Source organism: Vanessa cardui, chromosome 13 (genome assembly GCF_905220365.1).
Source record: "Vanessa cardui chromosome 13, ilVanCard2.1, whole genome shotgun sequence".
Lineage (NCBI taxonomy): Eukaryota > Metazoa > Arthropoda > Insecta > Lepidoptera > Nymphalidae > Vanessa > Vanessa cardui.
In genome coordinates, this window is record NC_061135.1 from 6,858,454 (window position 1) to 6,882,107 (window position 23,654).

A 23,654-nucleotide genomic window follows, 5' to 3' on the forward strand; every position below is an offset into this window, starting at 1 on the left:
AGTAAGCCCCTCATTTATTTAGGTAAAACATAAAACATTATTTTTGGGATATTGGTTAAAAGTAGTTTGATACATATTTAAATTTTGGATGTTTTAGCCCTAGGGGGGGAAATAAAGATTTTTGAAGTTAGAGATATGAAACTATATTTTTGGGAAACTGGTTAGAAATGTATAAGAGCCGAAATGGCCTAGTGGTTAGAACACGTGCAAGACGAACCGATGATTGCGGGTTTTAGCCCAGGCAAGCACCACTGAATTTACATGTTTAATTTGTGTTTATAATTCATGTCGAGCTCGGCGGTGAAGGGAAACATCGTGAGGAAACCTGTATGTGTCTAATTTCATAGAAATTCTGCCACATGTGTATTTCACCATCCGGGATTGAAATCTTCTCCTCAAAGGGGAGGTCTTAGCTCAGCAGCGAGAAATTTACAGGCTGTTGTTGTTTTTGTTGTTGTAGGTTAGAAATGAGTAGATATTTATTTAAGCGTTTTTGAATATTCTGCCCCTAAGCGTTAAAATAGAAGTTGAAATTTCCTATACCGGTTAGTCTTGAGATACATCATTTTTAGTTAGAAGATTGTCGTACCAATAATATTACTGAGTGATTTAAGACTTCCATATGCAACGGTACCAGACTAATAGTTACGGCACTCCATCGGAATGTCATAGGGGCTAAAATTATCACTTGATGATGGATGGGTAGATGAGAAACAGTGTAATATTTCTTTCAAGTTCAAAAGGAAACAGTTCGTATTTTTGTCTTAATAATGTCCAGCACTATTTTTCTCTAATATCTTTCATATACACATTTCGATGACTTACCATTTTATTATTATTATGTATAGATAGAATAAATTTGATAGTTTAAAAATAAAACAAATCAGGTAATATGCTTTTATTTCATTGAAAACACTCTTGTATAACACAAGTCTTAAATATCAAGATTTTATCTTAAAGCACATTGATACAACATTTAGTGTGGTTCTAAAAAGGATATCTTCTATCGGTATTTAATCTGTACAATCCCGAGCTGAAACAAAAGAAAATTTTAATAAAGTAACATCTGTAAATTGCCAAAATAAACTATCAATCTAATACAAAATATTTTAATTTGAATTAAAAGAATAATTTTGTAAAAAATAGTCGTTTCGTACTTTTAATTAGGTATGCAAATACATAATAATTATAACTATTTAAATCAGAATAATATACGGCAGCAATAACAATATTTTTTAAGTGATATCGAATTAGTTTTAAATTTAAATTTGATTAATAATTAATTTCAGCCTTAGGCATTCCAAATTCAAATCCTAGGAATTCGAAATATTTAATATATGGATTGTATGGTTATACCCACACTTAATATAATTTCCATTAATGATATATTCGAAAATAAATTGTGAAAAGTATTTGAAATTAGAGCTTCAACTGATTGTAATAAACACGACGGTTTTTTTTTATGGTATAGGTTGGTGGACGAGCAGATGGGCCACCTTACGGTAAGTGGTCACCATCACCCATAGACAATGACGCTGTTAGAAATATTAACTCTTACATCGTCAATGTGCCATCAACCTTGGGAACTAAGTTGGTATGTCCCTTGTGCCTGCAGTTACACTGGCTCACTCACCCTTCAAACCGGAACACAACAAGTACTGTTATTTGACGGTAGAATAACTGATGAGTGGGTGGTACCTACTAAGAAAAGTTAATAACGAAAAACTAAGTCAACTACTTCCTCTGAATCTAGGTCTAGTCTAGTCTAAGTGATGAAGCTGACCAAGATTCGATCTTAGTCTTTATCCATGCTATATTTTTTTAAGATTGGTAACAATTTTCGTTAACAAACATTGAAAACAAATTATCGATCATATCTCTAATTCTTAGTGACCTAAGATTAGTACATTTTTGCTTTTAGTTAACTTTATCACTTGCTGTAACAGTGCAAGATTATAGATAGTACAACAATTACTTAGCTATAATTGTCTAGCGTACGCTCCTCGCAGAGGAAAACACGTGACTGTACTAAAGATTCAACTTTTCTAAGTTTTTGATCAATTTAAAACCAATTATAATTCCATTTCTATTTTCTGACGTAAACATTTTGAGGAATCAAAGTAGGACACAAATTAGATGTAGCATCGGAAAATGCAACGGAATGAAAATAAAACCGATTACTGCCGATTTACACAACCAATAGAAGTAGCTCCCTATCGCGCCATTCGACGCTATTCGTCGCTATAGATTCACGCGACAGAGAAAGCAAGTGCATGTAAATCGACGCGTCAAATTGACGAATATATTAGGTTATATGATTATACAAGTTATTACGTTAGGGTAAAGATCATATTCGCATGAGAAATAAATATTGATAATTTGGTATAGCGTACTCAATTCGGATGTGATCGGTTTTACGAATTTTGCCGATGCGACATCTAAGTTGTGTCGTACTATATGTATTTGTCAGACAATATATTGTCATTAAAATAGAATGATATTGGGCTAAAACCTTTTTTTAACCATACAGAAGGCATAAGTACATACTTTTAAGTTGTTATAAGTCACTTAAAAATATCAACGCTTCTATTTTTATAATAAAATCATTAATTCGTGACTTTAAGCAATAAAAACACTCACCCTCTTTTACTAATGTCACCATTGCCCATTTTAAAAATTTTACCACGACAGGTATTCAAAGACACTTGGAGCATGTTTGAGCACTCTCTGCCTAAGAAATGATCATAAGTAACGCTTGAAGCAAATAACTCCCATGCACGTTTGTGATGACAGAAGCTTGTTAAACAACCAGGCTGAGATGTGCCACCGTTGGGGAAAAAGTCAGCATCAGCTATAGCTGATCCAATTCCTTGTCCAAGTACTCCTCCATCAGTATGTATAGCTTCAACATAAATGCCATCAGATGAACTAAGGCGATCTTTGTTAAGATTCCATAATGGTCCTGCTGGGTCCAAACCTGTAAAGATAATTATTTTTGTACATGGTAGGTATACATATACTATAGTATATGTAAATATATTTTAACTAGACATTTGCATCCTGATTATACTAAGTTACGAAACTTACCCGTAACGCGGGCAACTTTTCCTTCAAGTTCTCGGCCAGCGTTACCAACTACATGAGCACCTAAACTATAACCAATAAGGTGCATGGATTCGAAAGGTGCTCCGGTAACTCTATGAAGGAATTCCAAGAACTGTCCTAGTCTACGACCGACCGCAGGTACACCGGATGTAGCAGTTACATAGCCAGATAAAGCGAGTCTTCTCCATTCCATAACAATAACATTGACGTCACTTTTACGGAGGAATGCTGAAACGTTTTAATATTTCTAAAGTTTGCTTATCACTTTTTCATTTAAGATAGTTTACATTTTTTTAAATAAGGAGATGAAACCTACCATCCGTGAGAGCAATATTGACTTCAGTATTTCGATCACTTAACCATCCGTGTACAATAACAACAGTTGGTTTCCAGGCATTAAATTTCGAAAAATATACACCCAAGGTATTATTAATCTGAAGTGTCTGAGCTACCAAAGGATTATCTCTGAAAAAATAAACAGGTTGCTATAGTTGATTTACATTCAAATTAACTTCCTGTTTACACATAGTCAATTTCGACGTCAGTAAACATTTGAGAAATCATATGTATCTACCTCGTGTATAGAAGGTATCGGTTATTATCAGGGTTTCTAAAGATATCTTCTAATAGCTCAATGTCAGGTTGCTCCTCCAAATCTACGGTTTGCATAACTTCGTCATTGTCTGATAAGTTGATGTAATGTGGATACTTGACTTCCACATCTTTTAAATGCACAGCAGTTGCTGTGTAAACTGAAATTAACAATAACAAAAACATTAACTTAATACATGTTATTACAAAATTACATTCAAATTAATTTAAAATCAGAAATCTTTAAATAAATAAATACAAACCAACGAGACACAAATACAGTAAAGTTTTCATCCTTTAAAATTTGTCGAAAACTATTTCAGTTGTATTTATACATTCAGTTCTGGCAAATCAAACGATGATATAGATTTATCGCATTAAAATATAACAATTATTGATAAATTAACGATTTTGAGACTTAATACTAGATTAAAATAAATACTTAAGGAGTTAATTAGCTAATCTGCTGACAGATTTTGTGATATGTATAGATTATTGAATAAGGAATGAAATACAAAATCGGATTTTCTCATAGAATTAGTACTTATTATGTGTGATAAACTAAGTTTATTGCGTATGTGGTACTACGTTACTCTTACGTCAAATAGCCACTGACATTTTATTATTAAACTAGAGACCCGACCGGCTTCGCACAGGTGCAATATTGATATTGATTTTACTACAGATTTTGTTTATTTACGATATCATAGTCGTAACTTCTAAAATTATCAGTGTTTCTTTACTATATGCGACTTTTTTTATTTGTGGCGAAGTAGTAGAACTTCTTATAACATCTACAATCGCCCTTTTTATAAATATTCGTCAATACTTCCATATTCCGCTTAAACACATAAAATTAATTAACATATAATTAAAAGAGTATTTTATATCAAAGTAAAGAGTATGTCGATTTTATTTATATAATATTATGTCATGCACACACACAGTCAATCTATACATTCGGTGATACTAAAATTTATAATAAACAGATATTTGTTAAAATTGTTCAAAATATAATTATAAATAAAATTTTGAAGTTCCCCTCTATTCTTGTGTATGGAAAAGATTTTACCAAAGATCATTTAAAAAGTTGTTAAAGTTGTAAACGTCAACATGCACACGTTTCCACGCTACCTATGACGTAGTTTTATTGTTTTTTTTAATGGCTTTTGTTGGTGCCAAGAGGGCACAGATTATATCGTCAATATCACGTGCGATGGAGAAGACAATGACATAGTAAACGCGCTTAATTCGAGTTTTTGATTCGATTCAAGAAGTTGTAAATAACTGACACTTGATGAAATCGTCAAAATATTAAAAATAAAAACACTAATCATTATTTAAGAATGTAAAAATAAAAAAAATGTTATTTACTAATTTGTTTTTATTTCATTTATCATAAAAAATAATTTTGGTCCTCCAATACACGTTTTCAGCTTGCTCCAGTACGTATTTAATGTAGTCCTTAATAAGGATAACTTCTTCGTGTATTTAATCTATATAATCCCGAGCTGAAACAAAAATAATAATAGTATCAAACAATTAAAACATACTTAATCCCAATGGGATCTTGCGTGCCTCATTAATGGTCATTTCACAAGTAATCATTAAATTGCGCACAGAAAAATATTAAAACAGACAGCAAATTAATCCATTTGTCTTTAGTATGTTGTTTAATGCTATAACTGAGCGACGAATGAAAATTAGTGTTAAACCGTTTCCTTCACCATGTTTGCGATCCTGCTCGCTCGCAAACATGGTGATTGCCTCAACCTTGCACGGTCTCTGATCTGTAAATAATCTTATATGACTTTACGTACTCACCCTTGCTTATTTAAATTATCGTTGCCCAAAGGCAGAGTGCTACCACGACAAGTGTTTGCAGATACTTGAAGCATATTGGAGCACTGGGTGCCTACAAGATGTGTATGAGTAATGCTTGCAGCAAATAGTTCATATGCCCGATTATGGTTGCATAAGCTGGTCAAACAACCAGGTTGAGAATTGCCACCATTAGGGAAAAAATCTGCGTCACCGACGGCAGATCCTATTCCAAGACCGATAGTACTACCGTCTGTATGGATACCTTCTACGTATACTCCGTCTGTGCGTCTCAGACGATTTGAATTTAATTGCCATAGTGGTCCAGCAGGGTCTAAGCCTAAAAACATGACAACAAATATTTTAATTTTTTTTAATCATGAAAAGTTAAGCAAGTAAAACTCATAATTTCCGAAATATCTGGTATGGATTTTGGTTTTCAGTATACCTGTAACACGTGCTGCTCTGCCTCCTAGCTCTCTGCCAGCGTTACCAACAACGTGGGCGCCTAAACTGAAGCCAATAAGATGCATTGTGTTGAAAGGTGCCCCTGTTACACTGTTGAGAAAATTAAGGAACTGCCCTAATCCACGACCAACTCCTGGTACTCCAGCGACAGCGGTTGGGTAGGTGGACATAGCAACTCTTCTCCAGTCCAAGACTATAATATTCACGTCGGCTTTACGAAGGAATGCTGAAAGTGTTATTCGTTAAATTAAAAAAAATAATAAAAGCATAAAATGTGTGTCTAGAGTTATTTATATGTTGTAATGTTTAATAAATTAAATAAAACTAAAACCACAGCGAAAATTTAAAATATGTAGCCAAATAAGCAGTTGATGTGGCGTTTTCCATACAATTGAATATTGATGATGGTAATATCAAATACATATTTTTTTTAATCATTTTTACGATTATTTCTTATAAGAATGTAAAGATGTTAATTTTACAGTATGAGGATAAGACTCCTACCATTTCTAAGAATAGGGTTTGGATTCGTATTCTGGTTGCTGAGCCAGCCGTGAGCAATAACAACTGTTGGATTTTGAGCGTTGAAGTTTGAAGAAGTAATGCTGTTGGCATTGTTAATTCGGAGAGTCTGAGATAAAAGTGTGTTACGCCTGAAAATAACCAAAATATATGTGATCAAAACATATCAGTTTAAAAATAATAGGAATTTTTCTTTACAATAATATAGTTTATGTATATCATTTTGCTTAATAGGAAGTAGTCACTTTGTAATAGAGCTATATACATTCTACCATTTGCTATGTCCTGATGTCCTATTTTAGAATACCGCTCTTAAAGGTAAGTAAGCAACTGAAACTACGCTACAGGGGACATAACACCATAGTTCCCAAATTTAGTGGTTAGCGATGTTATGGATGGTGGTAACCAATTACCATCAGGTCGCCTATCCGTCGTCGTACATTTTAGAAAGTAGTGTAAATACATACATACCTTGTATAAAGAAGATATTGATTATTAGAATTCCTTAATTCAGCCTCCACTACTCCCATGTCTGGCTGCTCCTCTAAGTCTACCGTATGAAGTAAACCATCGCCATCGGGAATCTGTATAAAACGCGAATATTGACGTTTTTCATTTTCTAACGGCACAGCAAACGCTGTATACACTGAAACAAAATAAGGGCCAAAATAAAACATTTTCAGTGTTTTCTACGTTTCAAATCAAGCATAAAATGAAATGAAATGAAAAAGAAAAGTTTCTAAACTTAATTCAACATTTAGAATATATGAAAAATTCTAGTTTTATCTAAAAAAAACTATGCCAGTTGAAAATAAGGAACTTTTTGAGGTCAATCCACCCTCGCTTGCATGAAACGCCTCCGTTTGATTACATGAGCTGTCTACAAATGCTTTGCGAGAAAAAAGCTAGAATTTATGCACGAAATGTAAGAGAAAGTCCAAAGAGCGAACGTCACGAGTCCGTGGCATTTATCTTAAGCTAGAAACACCTTTGATGAAAACAATGAAAAGACGCGCCAACGAGGACAAAGCAATACACACCAGCTAGACACAAACACAACAGAGTCTTCATGCTTTGAATTTCGCTGGAATCTTCTATGGCAGCATTCTCACCTCCATGTCTATATATAGCCAAATTTTGTAATCAATCAACTGTATCGATTAACACAAGATTGTAATCTTGATAAATGCTGTATTATATAATATATTGATTAAATATCTTTAACAAATAAATGTTTTTGCGTGTTTTTCGTGTTCGCTGTGACCATATTGAGCAGCAGCAGAGAATTACACCATCAGCGGGAACGAAGTACATGAAGTGCTTTGTGTAAAGCGTATAAATTTAATTAATTGCAAAATTGATTGAACATTTCATTTTTGGCTCCTAAAATATATTATTAAAATAAATGTGGTTATCAGTTGAGATAAATCGAAATTATTGTTTTTTGAAAGATCTTATAATTAAAGAATACCAATAATCTAGGCACTCTTACATACATGACAAATGGCGAGATATTTTGCATTTGCAGTCGTGGTCTGTTGAATTTTTGGCTAATCTCAGTAAACCTTATGCTCGAGACACATCCAAAAAATTAGTGTAGTTTTTTTGTAGTATAATAATGGTGTGAACATATATTGCTTTCTTTTTGAGAAACTATTCATCAGTCAAACTAAGGGTTAATATGATGGAAAATCTCGGTCACTGTACAAGTTTGGAGGATACTATACGAATTTCAGTTTCAAAAATACTTTCCAAGTGAATATAATTCAAAAACATGAAATTCATTTGAATTTGTAAAAAGTGCTAAAATTTTTATATGGTGAACACAAATTTGGTGTTTGGCTCAAATTTATCGTATTTATGTATATTTATATATTTTGTATTTTTGTTTTATTACTTTAAACTTATTTCAGTGAATAAAACTTGTAGGTACTTTACAAATTTAACCATTGGAAACCTGCATGTGTCTAATTTCATCGAAATTCTGCCACATGTGCATTTCACCAACCCGCATTGGAACAGCGTGGTGGAATACGTTCCAAACCCTCTCCTTAATGGAAGAGGAGACCTTAACTCAGCAGTGGGAAATTTACAGGCTGTTACTTTACTTTACTTTTTACAAAAGTTACAATCATTACATAAATATTCTTCATTTAAAATAAATTATAAAAACATTAAAAATTATAAATACGTGATCTAAATATGATATGACCTGGCCACGTATAATGCTAGCAGTAAATTTCCATTAAATCGTAATTTCGATTACTTGATTTAAAAAGAACAACCCTGTGGTCAACATCAGTGGAGGCATAAATATTTTATATTTTTTATTCATATTATTCAATTTTTTATATTAATATTATTTAATTTTTTTTTGTTTATATTAACTTCAAGGTCTTATTTTTTCAAGCTAATTAATTTTGGAGCTATGGCAGGAATTAAACGAACAGTTCTTGATATTTGAGTTTATTCAAGCAGTGAACTAATATGTGCAGGGATTATATGACAATAAAAGATCCTCACTGCCAAAAGACATTGATGCACTAACCATGCCTTCTCTTCGCCAACATTTTGAACTAAGATGTTAAGTCTCAATTGCTTGCATTAAAACATAACAAAACAAGGCAGAATAGGGTATTACCTACCACGATATGCGAGTACGTCTGTTTTACTATCGCTCAACAGAACGGTATTGTATACATGTATGTGTATTGTGTTTTTTATGAGCTATATTCTACCAACAAGTTAACCTAAGCGACGGCAAATGACGGTCTCATCACAACATTTGTCGTATCTTCACGATTTAAAAACATTCCGATAGTCGCCATAGCTAGTATCGGAATACTTGGCGTTGATATTTCAATCCACATTAATATTAATTGGAAGGCAAAGCCAAATTGGCATAAAAAAAGCTCGGTGTGCTCAGCAAGGAAGACAGTATTTCACCTCGGCCCATCGCCTAAAACTTTACAAGGCGCAAATTCGGCCTCAGGTGGAGTAATGCTCTCACTTCTGGGCGGGCGCTCCCCAGTACCAGCTCCTTCCATTTGACTGTCTCCAATATAGAGTAGCTCAAATTACGGACGATCCAGCCTTTCAGATCTGCTTAATCCTTTAGCTTTGCATAGACATGTTGGATCACTCGACATCTTCTACCGAATTTTTCACGGAGAAATTTCCGAGGAAACAGCTTTCGCCGGCGGTTTTTCCGAACCGATACGACATGGGAACCTTCAACAAAAGAGCGTCTTAAAGGCCGGCAACGCACCTGGTGTTGGAGATGTCCATGGGCGGTGGTAGTCACTTTCCATCAGGTGAGCCTCCTGCTCGCTTGCCACCTATGCCATAAAAAAAGATGTCGCAAATCCAACAATTTTAACATATTTTGTATGAGGCTCTGAAGCAGGCTTTATTTTTTCCATTAGAAATATGAGAGAATGGGCAGCAACGTTCTCTCAATTTGTCGAAGATCCGACTTCACTCTGCGGTCACCAACCCGCTTGCCCAGCGTGGTGACTATGGGCATTTCCCTCCCAATGGAATGAGGCACAAAAAGAAACGGCTCTCAGTTCCCGGTAGCCCTGCTATTCTCGATTACGGCAGCGGTCGCGGTAACGGCGGGGCGGAGGGTGCGAAGAATTCCCGGGTGACGGTAGGCTGCCAACACAAACGACTGTACTTGGCATGTTATAATGGACGCACACTAAGACTCGAACACTACCTCGCCGAGCTGGAAGTGGAACTAGGTCATATTAACTGGCACGTTTTAGGGTTATCAGAAGTCCGAAGAGAGGGTGAGGACACGATAACCCTAGAGTCCGGTCACCTACTCTACTTCCGGCAAGGCGATCAGAGCTTCCAGGGTGGTGTCGGTTTTCTAGTCAACAAGGCCCTCAGTGGCAGTGTTGTGAAAGTCAGTAGAGTGTCGACAAGGGTAGCGTACCTAGTACTGAAGCTGACTGACAGATATTCTCTGAAAGTCGTGCAGGTATATGCGCCGACCTCGGCACATTCTGACGATGAGGTGGAAGCCATGTATGAGGATATAACAAGAGCCATAGGTGGTACCACCACGGCTCACTACAACATTGTCATGGGGGACTTCAATGCTAAGATGGGAGTACAAGAACGCGACGAATTGCGCATCGGACCACATGGACTGGGGCGCAGGGATCACAGTGGGCAAATGCTGGTCAACTTCCTCGAGATGCAGGGAGTCTTCTTGATGAACTCGTTCTTTAAGAAGAAGTTCCATAGGAGGTGGACCTGGCAGAGCCCCGACTCTGTGACATGGAACGAGATAGACTTCATTATAGCGGATAAAAGGCAGATTTTCAGAGATGTTTCCGTCTTTAATCGGTTCAATAATGGCAGCGACCATAGGTTGGTACGAGCAACTCTGAATATCGACTTCAAATCCGAAAGGCACCGCTTGATGATTACTATGGAGCTTCTCAGGGCTGGAGGCAAACCCTTGCTTACAGCTCTGGCGAGGCTTTTTAATGCTATCATCCACTGGGGAATCCGGTCTTGTCCTTCAAGAAGAGTGATAGGACTCTATTGAAGAACTACAGGCCAATCTCACTTTTGAGCCATGTCTATAAGCTGTTCTCGAGGGTCATCACGAATCGCCTTGCCATTAGACTTGACGAGTTCCAGCCACCGGAGCAGGCAGCGTTTCGTAAAGGCTACAGCACCGTGGATCACATCCATACTGTTCGGCAAATCATACAGAGGACCAAAGAGTACAATCTGTCGCTGTGTATGGCATTTGTGGACTACGAGAAGCCTTCGACTCCATTGAAACCTGGGCTGTTCTGGAATCTCTGCAGCGATGTCATATCGACTGGCGATATATCGAGGTGTTGAGATGTCTCTACAACTCTGCGATGGTGACCGTGCAAGTTCAGGACCAGAGAACAAGACCGATTCAGCTCAGTGGGCTGGCCATATCGAGTGGAGACCGCGTCTCGGAAAGCGTAATATAGGACGACCTCCGACCCGCTAGTCCGACGACATTCGTAGAAGCTGGATGAGGGACGCAGAGGACCGAGCAACGTGGCGCGCTCTGGGGGAGGCCTATGTTCAGCAGTGGACAGCAGTGAGCTGATGATCTAAGTTATAAATTATTTATTATTTAATTCTAAGCACAACGATCGATAGTAAAATATTGACATAGATTAAAAGTTCTATACATAGATACATATATACGTGGCGACCTTATGCATATTATGACGTTTACAATTTTTTGAATTGTATTATCAACCGACTTCAAAAAGGAGGAGGCTATTAACTCGTCTGTATTTTTTTATGGTTGTTACCTCATAACTTTTAACTGTGACATCACATTGTAAATTTCTAAAATTATCAGTGTTCCTTTACTACATTGTTCATGTATCATATACACATACCTTCCCCTTGAATCATACTATCTATTAAAAAAAAACACATCAATATACTTTGAGCGATTTTAAAGATCTAAGCATGCATAAAGACAGGCAGCAGTAAGTGACTTTGTTTTACACTATGCAATGATGATGATATAATTAAATGTTTCAGAATTTGGATTGAATTGGATATTGGTCAAGCAGTTTTATTAATGGAAGGTTTAAAACATCATTAGAAATTTGAAGACCATACATGTGAAAAGGATGGCATAAAACTACAATAAAAAAATGATGGTATAAAACCTATGTGGCGATGCTCATCAAACCGACAAATAAGTGTCAAATCTCTTAAAATAGTAAATTTACATCTCATCTTATTAATTTTTTTCATTTTGAATGGAAACCAGAGTTCCACCAACCCGCATTGGAACAGCGTGGTGGAATATGTTCCAAACCTTCTCCTTGAGGAGAAGGTTTGGAACATATTCCACCACCTTTGAAGGGAGAGGAGGCCTTTAGCCCAGCAGTGGGAATTTACAGGCTGTTGTTGTTGTTATTAATTTTTTTCAATTTCAATTGTGAATGATATTATTTATGAGTAAGTTTTTTATGGTAATTAATATGTGCGATTTTTTTTTATTTGTGGCGAAGTAGTAGGACTTTTTATAACATCTACAATCGCCCTTTTTATAAATATTCGTCAAATCATTTCAATATTCCGCTCACCACATATTATAACAATATTTTTTGATAGATATACTGTAGGGTTTTCTTGGCTGACACCGGCTCCAAATATAACAATGACTATAACTACGTTATATAATCGTAAATCGACTTTTGAGTGGTCAAATAATTTTCATTTCATATCTTACTGAGGAGGACTATAAAAACTATTATGAATACGCAATTATTTTTATTACTTTTTAGTGAATATTCTTTTGTTTTAAAATAGTGTTTTGTTTGAAGTCAGTTTTACTTTTTGTTAAAATTTTTATTTATCTCATAAATACTATCGTAGAAAAAAAATTGTAACATTTTTTGAAGATAACATAATGATCTACAACTTTTGTGTAGCGTATTTTTATGGTAAAGCTTACCATTATGCTGAATATCGTGAAAACTCATTTTTTTACCTTTGACCTTGAGTGAACTTTCCCTACCCAGCATAGTCGGGGAACTTTAACGTTTTATTTATAATTTCACATTTGTTTCCCGGTATTATTTAACAATTTATGAATACGCCAAAATATAAAAAAAAGACTAATCATTATATAAAAAAACAGAAAATAAAAAAAATATTGTTTAGAAATATGCTTTTATTTCATTTGTCGTAATAAAAATTGGTTCTCCAATACACATTTTCAGCTTTTCTCGAACGTATATAGTCCTTAATAAGGATAACTTCTTCGTGTATTCAATCTATACAATCCCGAGCTGAAACAAAAATAATAATAGTATCAAACAATCAAAACATACTTAATTGCGATAGGATCTCAATTTGTGTTTATAATTCATCTCGTGCTCGGCGGTGAATGAAAACATCGTGAGGAAACCTGCATGTGTCTAATTTCATCGAAATTCTGCCACATATGCATTCCACCAACCCGCATTGAAACAGCGTTGTGAAATATGTTCCAACCCCTTTCCTTATCAGGAGAGGAGGCCTTAGTCTAGCAGTGGGAAATTTACGGGCTGTTACTTTATTTTTTTTAATGAAGACTAATATAATAAAGGGAAATCACTTATTAGGGTAAATAAGAAATCGGAGTTAATTTCTAGAATTCGCGTTCAACGAATACCGATGAACACAAACAAAAATATTCATGTCTTTTTGCTCAAAAACAAACAGATTGCAAATAGATTGTATGTGCTATAACTGAGCAACAAATGCAAATTGGTGTGAAACCGTTTCCTTCTCCATTTTGCGAGCGAGTAGTGTTTGCCTCAACCCTGAACTGATTCTGATACGTAAATAATCTTTATGACTTTATGTACTCACCCTCGCTTATTCAAATTATCGTTGCCCAAAGCCAGAGTGCTGCCACGACAAGTGTTTGCAGATACTTGAAGCATACTGGAGCACTGGTTTCCTACGAGATGCGTATGAGTAACGCTTGCAGCAAATAGTTCAAATGCCCGATTATGGTTACATAAGCTGGTAGCACAACCAGGCTGAGAGTTACCACCATTGGGGAAAAAATCTGCGTCACCAACGGCGGATCCTATTCCAAGACCAGTCGTACCACCGTCTGTATGAATACCTTCTACGTATACTCCGTCTGTGCGTCTCAGACGATTTGAATTTAATTGCCATAGTGGTCCAGCAGGGTCTAAGCCTAAAAACATGACAACAAATATTTTAATTTTTTTTAATCATGAAAAGTTAAGCAAGTAAAACTCATAATTTCCGAAATATCTGGTATGGATTTTGGTTTTCAGTATACCTGTAACACGTGCTGCTCTGCCTCCCAGCTCTCTGCCAGCGTTGCCAACAACGTGGGCGCCTAAACTGAAGCCAATAAGATGCATAGTGTTGAATGGTGCCCCTGTTACTCTGTTGAGAAAATTAAGGAACTGTCCTAATCCACGACCAACTCCAGGAACTCCGGCGACCGCGGTTGGGTAGGTGGACATAGCAACTCTTCTCCAATCCAAGACTATAATATTCACGTCGGCTTTACGGAGGAATGCTGAAAGGGTTATTCATGAAATTAAAAAAAATAAGAACAGAATATAATAATGAAATGTGTGTTCATCGAACCAATTATTATTATATCCTTATCACATACATATGAGTGTAACTAATAAAATTGTTCTTTAAATAATAAATTAATAGCGTGATTATAGGAAGTATTGATATGTCAGTGCTAGTCATTTATTTATACGAGTATGTAGTATACTATTCAGTAAAATAAATAACAATAACTAAGCCACACCTTACCAAATATCAAATCTCTAGATATAAAAAAAAAACAAAACTTAAATATCTGGTGTGAAACTTTCCATACAATTTGTTTACTGATAATGATAACAAGTACATATTTTTATTAATCATCTTTACGATGAGGAGTCCAAAGGTTATATTTATAATATAAGGATAGGACTCCTACCATTTCTAAGAATAGGGTTAGGATTCGTGTTCTGGTTGCTGAGCCAGCCGTGAGCAATAACAACTGTTGGATTTCTAGCGTTAAAGTTTGAAGAAGTAATACTGTTGGCATTGTTGATTCGGAGAGTCTGAGATACAAGTGTGTTACGCCTGAAAACCACCAAAATATATGTGATCAAAACATAATAGTTTAAAAATAATAGCTATTTTACTTTACAATAATAAAGGTTATAGATATCATGTTTCTTAATAGGAAGTAGTAACTTTGAAATAGAGCTATCTATATATTTTCTACTATTTGTTGTGTCCTGATATCCTATTTTTGAATACTGGTCTTAAAGATAAGTAAGCAACTGGAACTACTCCTACAGGGGACATAACATCTTAGTTCCCAAATTTAGTGGTTAGCTATGTAATGGATGGAGCGAAAATATATGTGATCAAAACTTAGTTAAAATATTAGAGTTATATTCCTTTATATCAATATAGTTTATAAATAATAATATAATGTAGCACACTAGGATTGTTATGTTGTATTTCATATATTATACCGTTTGTTACGTTCTGGTGTCCTATTTTCTTATACTGGTTATAAAGATAAGCCAGTGTAACTACAGCTCAGTTCCCAAATTTAATAATAAGCGATGTAATGGATGGTAACAAGTTCTTAATTTATAATTGCCTATTGACAGTGGTACCACTTACCATGTACCTATAAAATTAGCAATTAACAAAAAAAAATAATAAAATTACGCAAATCGTATAAATACATACATACCTTGTATAAAGAAGATATTGATTATTAGAATCTCTTAATTCAGCCTCCACTACTTCCATGTCTGGCTGCTCCTCTAAGTCTACCATATGAAGTAAACCATCGCCATCGGGAATCTCTATAAAACGCGAATATTGACGTTTTTCATTTTCTAACGGCACAGCAAACGCTGTATACACTGAAATAAAATAAGGGCAAAAATAAAACATTTTCAGTGTTTTCTACGTTTCAAATAAAGCATAAAATGAAATGAAATGAAAAAGAAAAGTTTCTAAACTTAGTTCATCATTTAGAATATTTGGAAATTCTAGTTCTATCTAAAAAAACTATGCCAGTTGAAAATAAGGAACTTTTTGAGGTCAATCCACCCTCGCTTGCATGAAACGCCTCCGTTTGATTACATGAGCTGTCTACAAATGCTTTGCGAGAAAAAGGCTAGAATTTATGCACGAAATGTAAGAGAAAGTCCAAAGAGCGAACATCACGAGTCCGTGGCATTTATCTTTAGCTAGAAACACCTTTGATGAAAACAATGAAAAGACGCGCCAACGAGGACAAAGCAATACACACCAGCTAGACACAAACACAACAGAGTCTTCATGCTTTGAATTTCGCTGGAATCTTCTGTGGCAGAATTCTCCCCTTCATGTTTATATATATAGCCAAATTTTGTAATCAATCAACCGCGTTGATTAACTCAAGATTGTAAATGTGATAAGTGCATTATTAAATAATACTTTGATTAAATAAATAAAATTTGGTTTTGCGTGCAATTCGTATTCGCTCTGACCATTTCGATGATGCAGAGAATTATACCATCAAACGGAACCTAGTACAGTATCTGCTTTTTGCTATGCGTATAATCAATTAGTTGCAAAATAAAATTGTTCTTAAAATGTATTATTGAAATAAATGTGGCTTTCACGAGACACTTAGCGGTTGAGATACATCGAATTTGAGAATTTTTAATATATATAATATTATATAATTAAAGATTGCCAAAAAATCGATACTATAATTGTTATGCACTTTTATATTAGCATACATGACAAATGGCGAGTTATTTTGCACTTGGAGTCGTAGTCGGTTGAATTTTTGACTAATCTCAGTAAACCTTTTGCTCGTAGAACGGAAGAACTTTTTGCTTGACGTACCAGATTACCCATGATTCCTCACACTAACGAAGTTAGCATTTGTTTTTAGTATATCGATAGTATTGATAACATTTATTGCTTTGTATTTGAATAACTATTCATCATCAAAATAAGATGAAAGCAATGATGGAAAATTTAAGTTACTATACAAGTTGCGAGGATATGTTACGAATTTTAACCTCAAAAAGCTTTCAAGTGAATAAAGTTTGTAGAAAGTACTAAATAATCTTATGAGTGGTGAACGCAAATTTGGCGTTTGGCTCACATATGCGTTACAATGTGTTTTTGTTTTATTACTTTGAGCTTATTTTAATGAATAAAGCTTGTAGGCACATTACAAATTGAGCCATTCGTGTAATATGATCTCAATAAAATAAATAATAAATGTCACAGTCTGAATAAGAGATAATTATTTATGACTCGTGTGTTTAAGCTAATTAAATATTTTGTGAAATAATTGCAAATAAACCTATGTACAAAAATTAAACCTATTATTGCATGAAATTTCGAAAATAAATTTAATTAAAATAAATTACACAAAATCTCGTAATCTCAAGGTACATATCCCGAGTTATTTTTAACGGGTTAGAGCTATTAATCGCATGCAACAAAATGCTGTACCTATTGAGTTAAAACATTTTGTTTATTTAAATTTTTATATTAATATATTAATACTTGTATATTTTGTTTATTATTGAATAAACGCCAAATAATTTAAATTATTTTTGTATTATGAACTGATAAGAAATACGATTGAAATAAAAAAAATCTCTGAATAGGAAACGAAGCAAGCACGTGTCATAATTTCTGAAATTTACCTTTTTTAGCTACAATTACAATTAAGCTTGCAATGGCATGTGGGTATATTATTAACTGATATTAACAAATATGTAAATTTTAATATCTCCTAATATTTCAGAGTTCAGGTAATTTATGCCATCATTACTTTTAATTTTCTAATGTTTTAGATGCAAGGGTTATCGTTAGAATCTTCCATTATACAGAGTGATATGAGCTAAATATGGCGTGTATAAACGAACAGTTTTTAATCTTTGAGATTATTCAAGTAACGAACTCTCTTTAAACGTACTCAATGATTATTAAGTTATTATTGAAGCAGGGTAAAGCCGACGGGTATTATCAAATTAAATTAAAAATAATGTTGTATATTCTATTATCATACTTCATGACATAGTACCACTCTTGCGACTGCTAGTTTATCTCAATGGATAAAACAATGTACTGTCAGCATAAGAAAAAGTCAACTTAAGATCTATTTTCGTGTGGTCAGTACTAGCAATAATCTCTGTTTTACCCATCGAGACTGACATAATGCGTCGCAATGATTTGATGTTTAGATTCAAAAGGTACCATGAGTTTAAGACTTGATAAACTTGGTTTTCTTAATCTGACTATACATAGATTTACATGTTTTTATTCATTATATTAAGTATATCTATTTTCTTTCAATACATTTATGCAGGTTAGCAAATAGATCATCGGATGGTAAGCGATCCTGCACGCATAGACATTGGTGCAGTAACGCTCGCCACCTAATATTTACACTGATACACTCAATCTTCAAACTTCAGTATATCAAAACAAGGTATTACTGTTTGGCGTTAGAATATGTAATGGGCGGGTGATACCAACGCCAAGAGACTCGTACGTCAGTTTTACTCTACACGTCTTTGTGTTATGTGTATTATTGTGTTTATTTATATTACAAACATGACAGTCTCTGTATTATATAACTTTTAAATTTAATGGTCTGTTTCGATGATATTTTAATAATTAAACGTAGGTTAAGGATAACTAATAGGAGGTAATTGTCATGGGAGCTAAATAATCACGAAATATTAATTTTAAATTAGTTGTGCTTTATTTACATACTTGATAATAGGATCGTTATAATGCTTAGAAGGGGTATCTTCTCTGCGTATTCAATCGGTACAATCCAGTTCTGTAACAAAAATAATTTCAAATAAATACGTGTTTTGAGAAGTCCAAACATTAATTATTGGTTTTTTAATTTAAATCTGAAAAAAGTTTAATGTTGTATTTATCTATTTAACAAATAAACAGATTGAAGAGATTGATATTGATATGTAATAATTATATTTAAACGTATATCATACCCGCTCTTATTTAAGATGTCATTTCCCATGTTTAAGCTGGCGCCGGTACAGGTATTAGCAGACACCTGTAACATGTTCGAGCACCGTCTTCCAACGAGGTGATTGTGGGTCACAGTTGCAGCGAAAAGTTCCCATGCGCGGTTGTGGTCACACAAGCTCGTGACACAGCCGGGTTGAGAGTTACCGCCGTTAGGGAAGAAGTCAGCATTAGCAACTGCTGATCCGATACCAAGGCCAAGGGATCCACCATCCGTGTGAATAGCTTCCACGTACACGCCGTCGGATGGACGGAGACGATTTGAGTTCACAGTCCATAGTGGTCCAGCAGGGTCCAAACCTTAAAACGAAAAATTTTAAAAATGCTATAAATATTAAAGGTATCTAAATACAGTAATAACATATTTTCCATCAACCCACATTGGGTCAGAGTATTTGGAATAAGATCCAAGCTTCTACTGGGCCTCCTACTGAGCTCCTTCCCTTTGAATTCTCTTCAAAGGGAAGGAGCCCAGTAGGACGGTAGGAGTAGGTAGGTAGGACATTTGCAGGCTTAGGCTTTTTAATTATTTTAAATATTTTACTATAATTATTAAAGTTATAAATAAAATATATATGACGCAATATAAAAATTTAGTTAAACAGCTAAATGTCAAATGGATTGTCTAGCGATGTAACAGTCGTAAGTTTGACTCTAACACCCTTGAGCTACTATCATCTACTTTCCTTATACAAACTTCAAGCTCAGAAAATAAAAGTATTAGTATGTTCATGAAAACAGTTTTGTTTAAATATTTTCCCTTCAGCGTGTAATGAAGAAGTCATTAAACAGTTTCTTTAATTACCTGTTACACGCGCAGCTCTTCCACCGAGTTCTCTACCAGCATTGCCAACAACGTGAGCACCCAAACTAAATCCAACGAGATGAACGGAGCCCAGTGAAGCTCCCGTTGTTCTGACAAGGAAGTTTATGAACTGGCCCAATCCTCGTCCAACAGCAGGGACTCCAGCAACAGCGGTAGGGTAAGTGGAAAGAGCGAGTCTTCTCCAGTCCATTACAATAACGTTAACGTCACTTTTGCGAAGGTAAGCTGAAACGATAAATTTGAATAAATTATTCAATCTAAACAACCATTAAACAAACAGAGACACAGGAGTTTTATGAAATATTAGCAATTTAATACTGATCAATCCTGGCAGCTATGAAGTTATGTATCTTGTGTTTTAGTTAAACTGGCAAAACACCAAAAGGGTGAGTGACCTTTCAACTAATTGGTGGTACCTGGTACCAGATACGGTCTCACAGACTTACGTTAATCCATACACCTATTATTATTCCATACAAGGAAATAATACATAAAATATAATAAATAATTATTAAATACTACTATTTACACTAAATAACTACAAAATACATTGTAAACACTAAAGCTAAACTAATATTGATGTAATAATAATAACAAGAATACATAATAATATACAAATATTAAATTTTGAATTTTTTTAACTAAAAGTAGTACGCTCAAAAATAAAATACAATAAGGCTTAAATTAAATGAGGTATACAGGAATCAGCATAATGAACTTACCGTCCCTTATAATAGGGTTGATATTCGTGTTTTGATTACTGAGCCAGCCGTGAACAACGACCACAGTTGGTACCCTCGCGTTGAAGTTCGATGAAGTGATGCTGGCTGCATTATTGATGCGTAATGTTTGGGCGTTGGAGGGATTACGTCTTAAAAGAACAAAAGCATTGTATTAGTATACTATTAAAATTAACTAACACTAAAAAATCATTTGAACAAAGTAGCAGAGTAATTAGGAATTTTAAATGTAGATATGGTACCGATAGTCACGGTTGTGGGACTTTTACGGATTTTTTGATACAATTAAATAAAAGCTCCTTCTAGAGTGGGTACCTGGTGTAGAGCAAGTACTGATTGTTAGCAGGATTTCTGAAGACCTCCTCCAAGACATTCATGTCAGGCTCCTCCTCCAAATCAACTTTGTGCATGACACCGTCGCCATCGGGAAAATCAATGAAACGCGGGTATTTGCGCTCAACATTTTCCAGCGGTACCGCGATGACAGCGGACACTAAAAAAATATAATTAGAATGACATAGGCTTTTTGAACAAATTTATACATTATGGTATGGTAACAAATCCCAAGGAGGTTGTACGTCCAATTGTATAGTGCGTAAGGGTATACGAAAATACAGATGCTTCGAGGCAGTTAACATATTTTCGAGTATACATCACTTTGATAATGAATTATTTTTAACCCTTCGGGTGCCTGGTGGGTCTGACAGACCCGTCACTTCAAAAAATCAACGATAACTTTTAAATTTTTGGAGCAAACCCGCTGCACTCCTGAGTAGCTTCGCGATACAGACTAACGACTATTTTGACTACTCTTCCGCTGTCCGCAATGTACACCCATCCGAACAACACGCATTTTGTGTGCGCTCGGGTCTCAGGGACCCGACCAGGCACGCGGCGTAACTTTTAATCTTTAAGCTATTATTTTTGTTTTGGCTCTTTAATTTATATTGGGTGGTAAATTATTTGTGGAAAAAATATGAATACAGTTATAATGGCTGGGCGATTAATAAATGATGAAATTCGCCAAGCTTTAGAGAGAAATTTTAAAGAAAATGAAGATGAGGATGTAATTTTTGATGAAAGTGAATGTGAGTCAGACACATGATTCTGATGATGACAAGGAAGAAGTAAAAGTCTATAACGAACCAAATAACAGTGATATCATATACACAACCAAATGAAAGTGATTTATATGTCCCAGCCATTATGTAATTTTGGTCACAGATCAATAAATAAAGGTCTTGATTATTATTTCTGGATTCTCAACGCTACTGGCATAAAATCAAAAGTTAGTAATATGTTAAACAATTCCGATACAATTACAACTAGAAGGAACTTTATAAAAAATGGGCATGGTATTGACTGCTCAACATCAGACTAAACGACGTAATAGTTGAAAGAAACAAAATCTTACAATTACTTTACGTAAGAGAATCAGCTCTCATTTAGGGGAACCCTCAGAGCCACCACCCAAAAGACATGATGCTGGTAGAAAAATGTGTTGATATGTATTTCCTAGCCAAAAAGATCTCAAGTCTAAATACATCAGTGTCTCTTGCACAAGTCATATTTGCTTGGAACACGCAGTTTTCGTTTGCGAAAATTGTCACATAAATACTGATTAGTTATAAGCAATACCTTTGTTGCTTTTAGATAAAAATATAATAGTTTGTAAGTTGATTAATTAGTGCCTTAAATTAATGTGAAGTCTGATTGTTGATCACAATTAAAAAGTTTAATATTGTTGATTTAAACATAAGTGTTTATTTTTATTACGTAAAATTAGAGTCTTTTTAATTTTCTTAATGTGACTTTGTAGAAGAACTTTAGTTTCATTTTATTTTTAATTCATATAACTAAACAGCTCTAAAATAAACATAAACACATTATTTGGCGTTCTGACAAATGAAATAAGTAAAAAACAAGCATTTTGTTACCGGGTCCCACAGACCCACCAGGCACGCCATGTAAGTTTTACCCACCAGGCACCCGAAGGGTTAAAGAATAAAGCATTAAATATATTTCAAATGATAAAAAATACGAACCCGCTACGAGCAAACAAAACAATGTCTTCATTATTATGGACCACTTATGAATTAGGCGAATATCCAATAGACCTAACTGTTTATATACCTAGATTAAGCCTATCAATTATAATTTAGATTTATATCACAGTTTAATAATCATCAATATGCATCGTAATATAAAATGATTAAAAATAAGAATTAATCCACAATTGTAAAATGAAACTATAAATAGATTTTTTTGCAAACCAATCAAATACAAACACTAAGATAATGTTTTTAAACATCTCCCTCTTTATCTAACTGACTAGAAAAAACTGAAATTGCCTTCATGAAAAATATCAAAGAGATTTAAAGAAAACGTCATTAGCAACAAACCCGTGAAAGTAGAACATTAAGTTTGATTAAACGTGGTTCTACATCTCCGGGAACTATAATATAAAAACTATTATGGCGGGAGCATAAAAGTTATTCCCTCAAATTACATAGACGGTCGTCTTAACCCGCTAAACTGGGATGTGTTCAGGAGTTTTTGTCGGATTTCAGCTGAGGAGAAGTCCGAAATCTGTTGTATTAGTGAAGCAATTTGTCCAGGGCCCGCCCGTACCGCGAACTTTTCTAATCTAAACTGTTGGCCGGTCGCCTTCAATCTTCGGGAAAACTCGTTGGCTACCCTCTCACACTACTGTCGCCCCGCTATCGATAAAACGACGATTTCTTGAATTCCACGTCAAAGCGTCTTTGTAAAAGATTTTAAAAGAGACACATCGTTTTCATCTGTAAAAGTATGTCTCTCTTTGTAAAGTTATGTTTCTTAAGCAAAGTTATGAAGTGTGACTAAAATGACTACAAAATGAAAATTTAAATTCTTCTTTTATTTTTTGGTGTGTCACAGGCGCGTTTTTAGCATAATGTTTAAAAGGACCAGTTCAATGGATATAAAAAAATTATAAGTTT

General features: G+C 34.6%; 5 protein-coding genes across 5 annotated transcripts; 1 reads left to right on the top strand and 4 right to left on the bottom strand.

The window, feature by feature from the left end:
* Positions 1–883: 883 nt before the first annotated feature.
* LOC124534689 (pancreatic lipase-related protein 2-like) lies at positions 884–4,066 on the bottom strand. Its single transcript, XM_047110669.1, has 6 exons — positions 3,960–4,066; positions 3,680–3,857; positions 3,422–3,570; positions 3,088–3,333; positions 2,641–2,977; positions 884–1,033 (listed from the first exon to the last, which is right to left on the bottom strand). Exons 1-6 carry the CDS (start codon positions 3,988–3,990, stop codon positions 988–990), a joined length of 987 nt encoding a protein of 328 aa, XP_046966625.1. The 5' UTR covers positions 3,991–4,066; the 3' UTR covers positions 884–987.
* Positions 4,067–5,140: 1,074 nt separating this feature from the next.
* Positions 5,141–7,605, bottom strand: LOC124534698 (pancreatic triacylglycerol lipase-like). The gene is made up of 6 exons (XM_047110679.1): positions 7,548–7,605; positions 6,979–7,153; positions 6,490–6,638; positions 5,966–6,211; positions 5,521–5,857; positions 5,141–5,207 (listed from the first exon to the last, which is right to left on the bottom strand). Exons 1-6 carry the CDS (start codon positions 7,576–7,578, stop codon positions 5,162–5,164), a joined length of 984 nt encoding a protein of 327 aa, XP_046966635.1. The 5' UTR covers positions 7,579–7,605; the 3' UTR covers positions 5,141–5,161.
* Positions 7,606–10,048: 2,443 nt separating this feature from the next.
* On the top strand, positions 10,049–11,376 carry LOC124534942 (craniofacial development protein 2-like). Its single transcript, XM_047110981.1, has 2 exons — positions 10,049–10,890; positions 11,151–11,376. Exons 1-2 carry the CDS (start codon positions 10,049–10,051, stop codon positions 11,374–11,376), a joined length of 1,068 nt encoding a protein of 355 aa, XP_046966937.1.
* A 1,825-nt stretch (positions 11,377–13,201) lies between these two features.
* LOC124534699 (pancreatic triacylglycerol lipase-like) lies at positions 13,202–16,413 on the bottom strand. The gene is made up of 6 exons (XM_047110680.1): positions 16,349–16,413; positions 15,782–15,956; positions 15,005–15,153; positions 14,339–14,584; positions 13,894–14,230; positions 13,202–13,328 (listed from the first exon to the last, which is right to left on the bottom strand). The coding sequence occupies exons 1-6, from the start codon at positions 16,377–16,379 to the stop codon at positions 13,283–13,285; spliced, it is 984 nt and encodes a 327-aa protein (XP_046966636.1). The 5' UTR covers positions 16,380–16,413; the 3' UTR covers positions 13,202–13,282.
* Positions 16,414–18,791: 2,378 nt separating this feature from the next.
* LOC124534716 (pancreatic triacylglycerol lipase-like) lies at positions 18,792–22,786 on the bottom strand. The gene is made up of 6 exons (XM_047110703.1): positions 22,719–22,786; positions 20,989–21,166; positions 20,656–20,804; positions 19,913–20,158; positions 19,071–19,407; positions 18,792–18,895 (listed from the first exon to the last, which is right to left on the bottom strand). The coding sequence occupies exons 1-6, from the start codon at positions 22,747–22,749 to the stop codon at positions 18,850–18,852; spliced, it is 987 nt and encodes a 328-aa protein (XP_046966659.1). The 5' UTR covers positions 22,750–22,786; the 3' UTR covers positions 18,792–18,849.
* Positions 22,787–23,654: the final 868 nt, after the last annotated feature.

Bases quoted from the DNA above. Each gene is read 5' to 3' on its own strand.
- LOC124534689 (XM_047110669.1), bottom strand. From the start codon at position 3,990: ATGAAAACTTTACTGTATTTGTGTCTCGTTG. The intron at 3,858-3,959 runs GTTTGTATTTAT...TGTTAATTTCAG, and splicing joins ACTGTATTTGTGTCTCGTTG to TTTACACAGCAACTGCTGTG. The intron at 2,978-3,087 runs GTAAGTTTCGTA...TTATCTTTACAG, and splicing joins AAAAGTTGCCCGCGTTACGG to GTTTGGACCCAGCAGGACCA.
- LOC124534698 (XM_047110679.1), bottom strand. From the start codon at position 7,578: ATGAAGACTCTGTTGTGTTTGTGTCTAGCTG. The intron at 6,639-6,978 runs GTATGTATGTAT...GGTTATTTTCAG, and splicing joins CAATATCTTCTTTATACAAG to GCGTAACACACTTTTATCTC. The intron at 5,208-5,520 runs GTGAGTACGTAA...TTTTTGTTTCAG, and splicing joins GATAATTTAAATAAGCAAGG to CTCGGGATTATATAGATTAA.
- LOC124534942 (XM_047110981.1), top strand. From the start codon at position 10,049: ATGAGGCACAAAAAGAAACGGCTCTCAGTTCCCGGTAGCCCTGCTATT. The intron at 10,891-11,150 runs GTTGGTACGAGC...CCTTGCCATTAG, and splicing joins AATAATGGCAGCGACCATAG to ACTTGACGAGTTCCAGCCAC.
- LOC124534699 (XM_047110680.1), bottom strand. From the start codon at position 16,379: ATGAAGACTCTGTTGTGTTTGTGTCTAGCTG. The intron at 15,154-15,781 runs GTATGTATGTAT...GGTGGTTTTCAG, and splicing joins CAATATCTTCTTTATACAAG to GCGTAACACACTTGTATCTC. The intron at 14,585-15,004 runs GTAGGAGTCCTA...TAACCCTTTCAG, and splicing joins TAACCCTATTCTTAGAAATG to CATTCCTCCGTAAAGCCGAC.
- LOC124534716 (XM_047110703.1), bottom strand. From the start codon at position 22,749: ATGAAGACATTGTTTTGTTTGCTCGTAGCGG. The intron at 19,408-19,912 runs GTAATTAAAGAA...TTTCGTTTTAAG, and splicing joins AAGAGCTGCGCGTGTAACAG to GTTTGGACCCTGCTGGACCA. The intron at 18,896-19,070 runs GTATGATATACG...TTTTTGTTACAG, and splicing joins GACATCTTAAATAAGAGCGG to AACTGGATTGTACCGATTGA.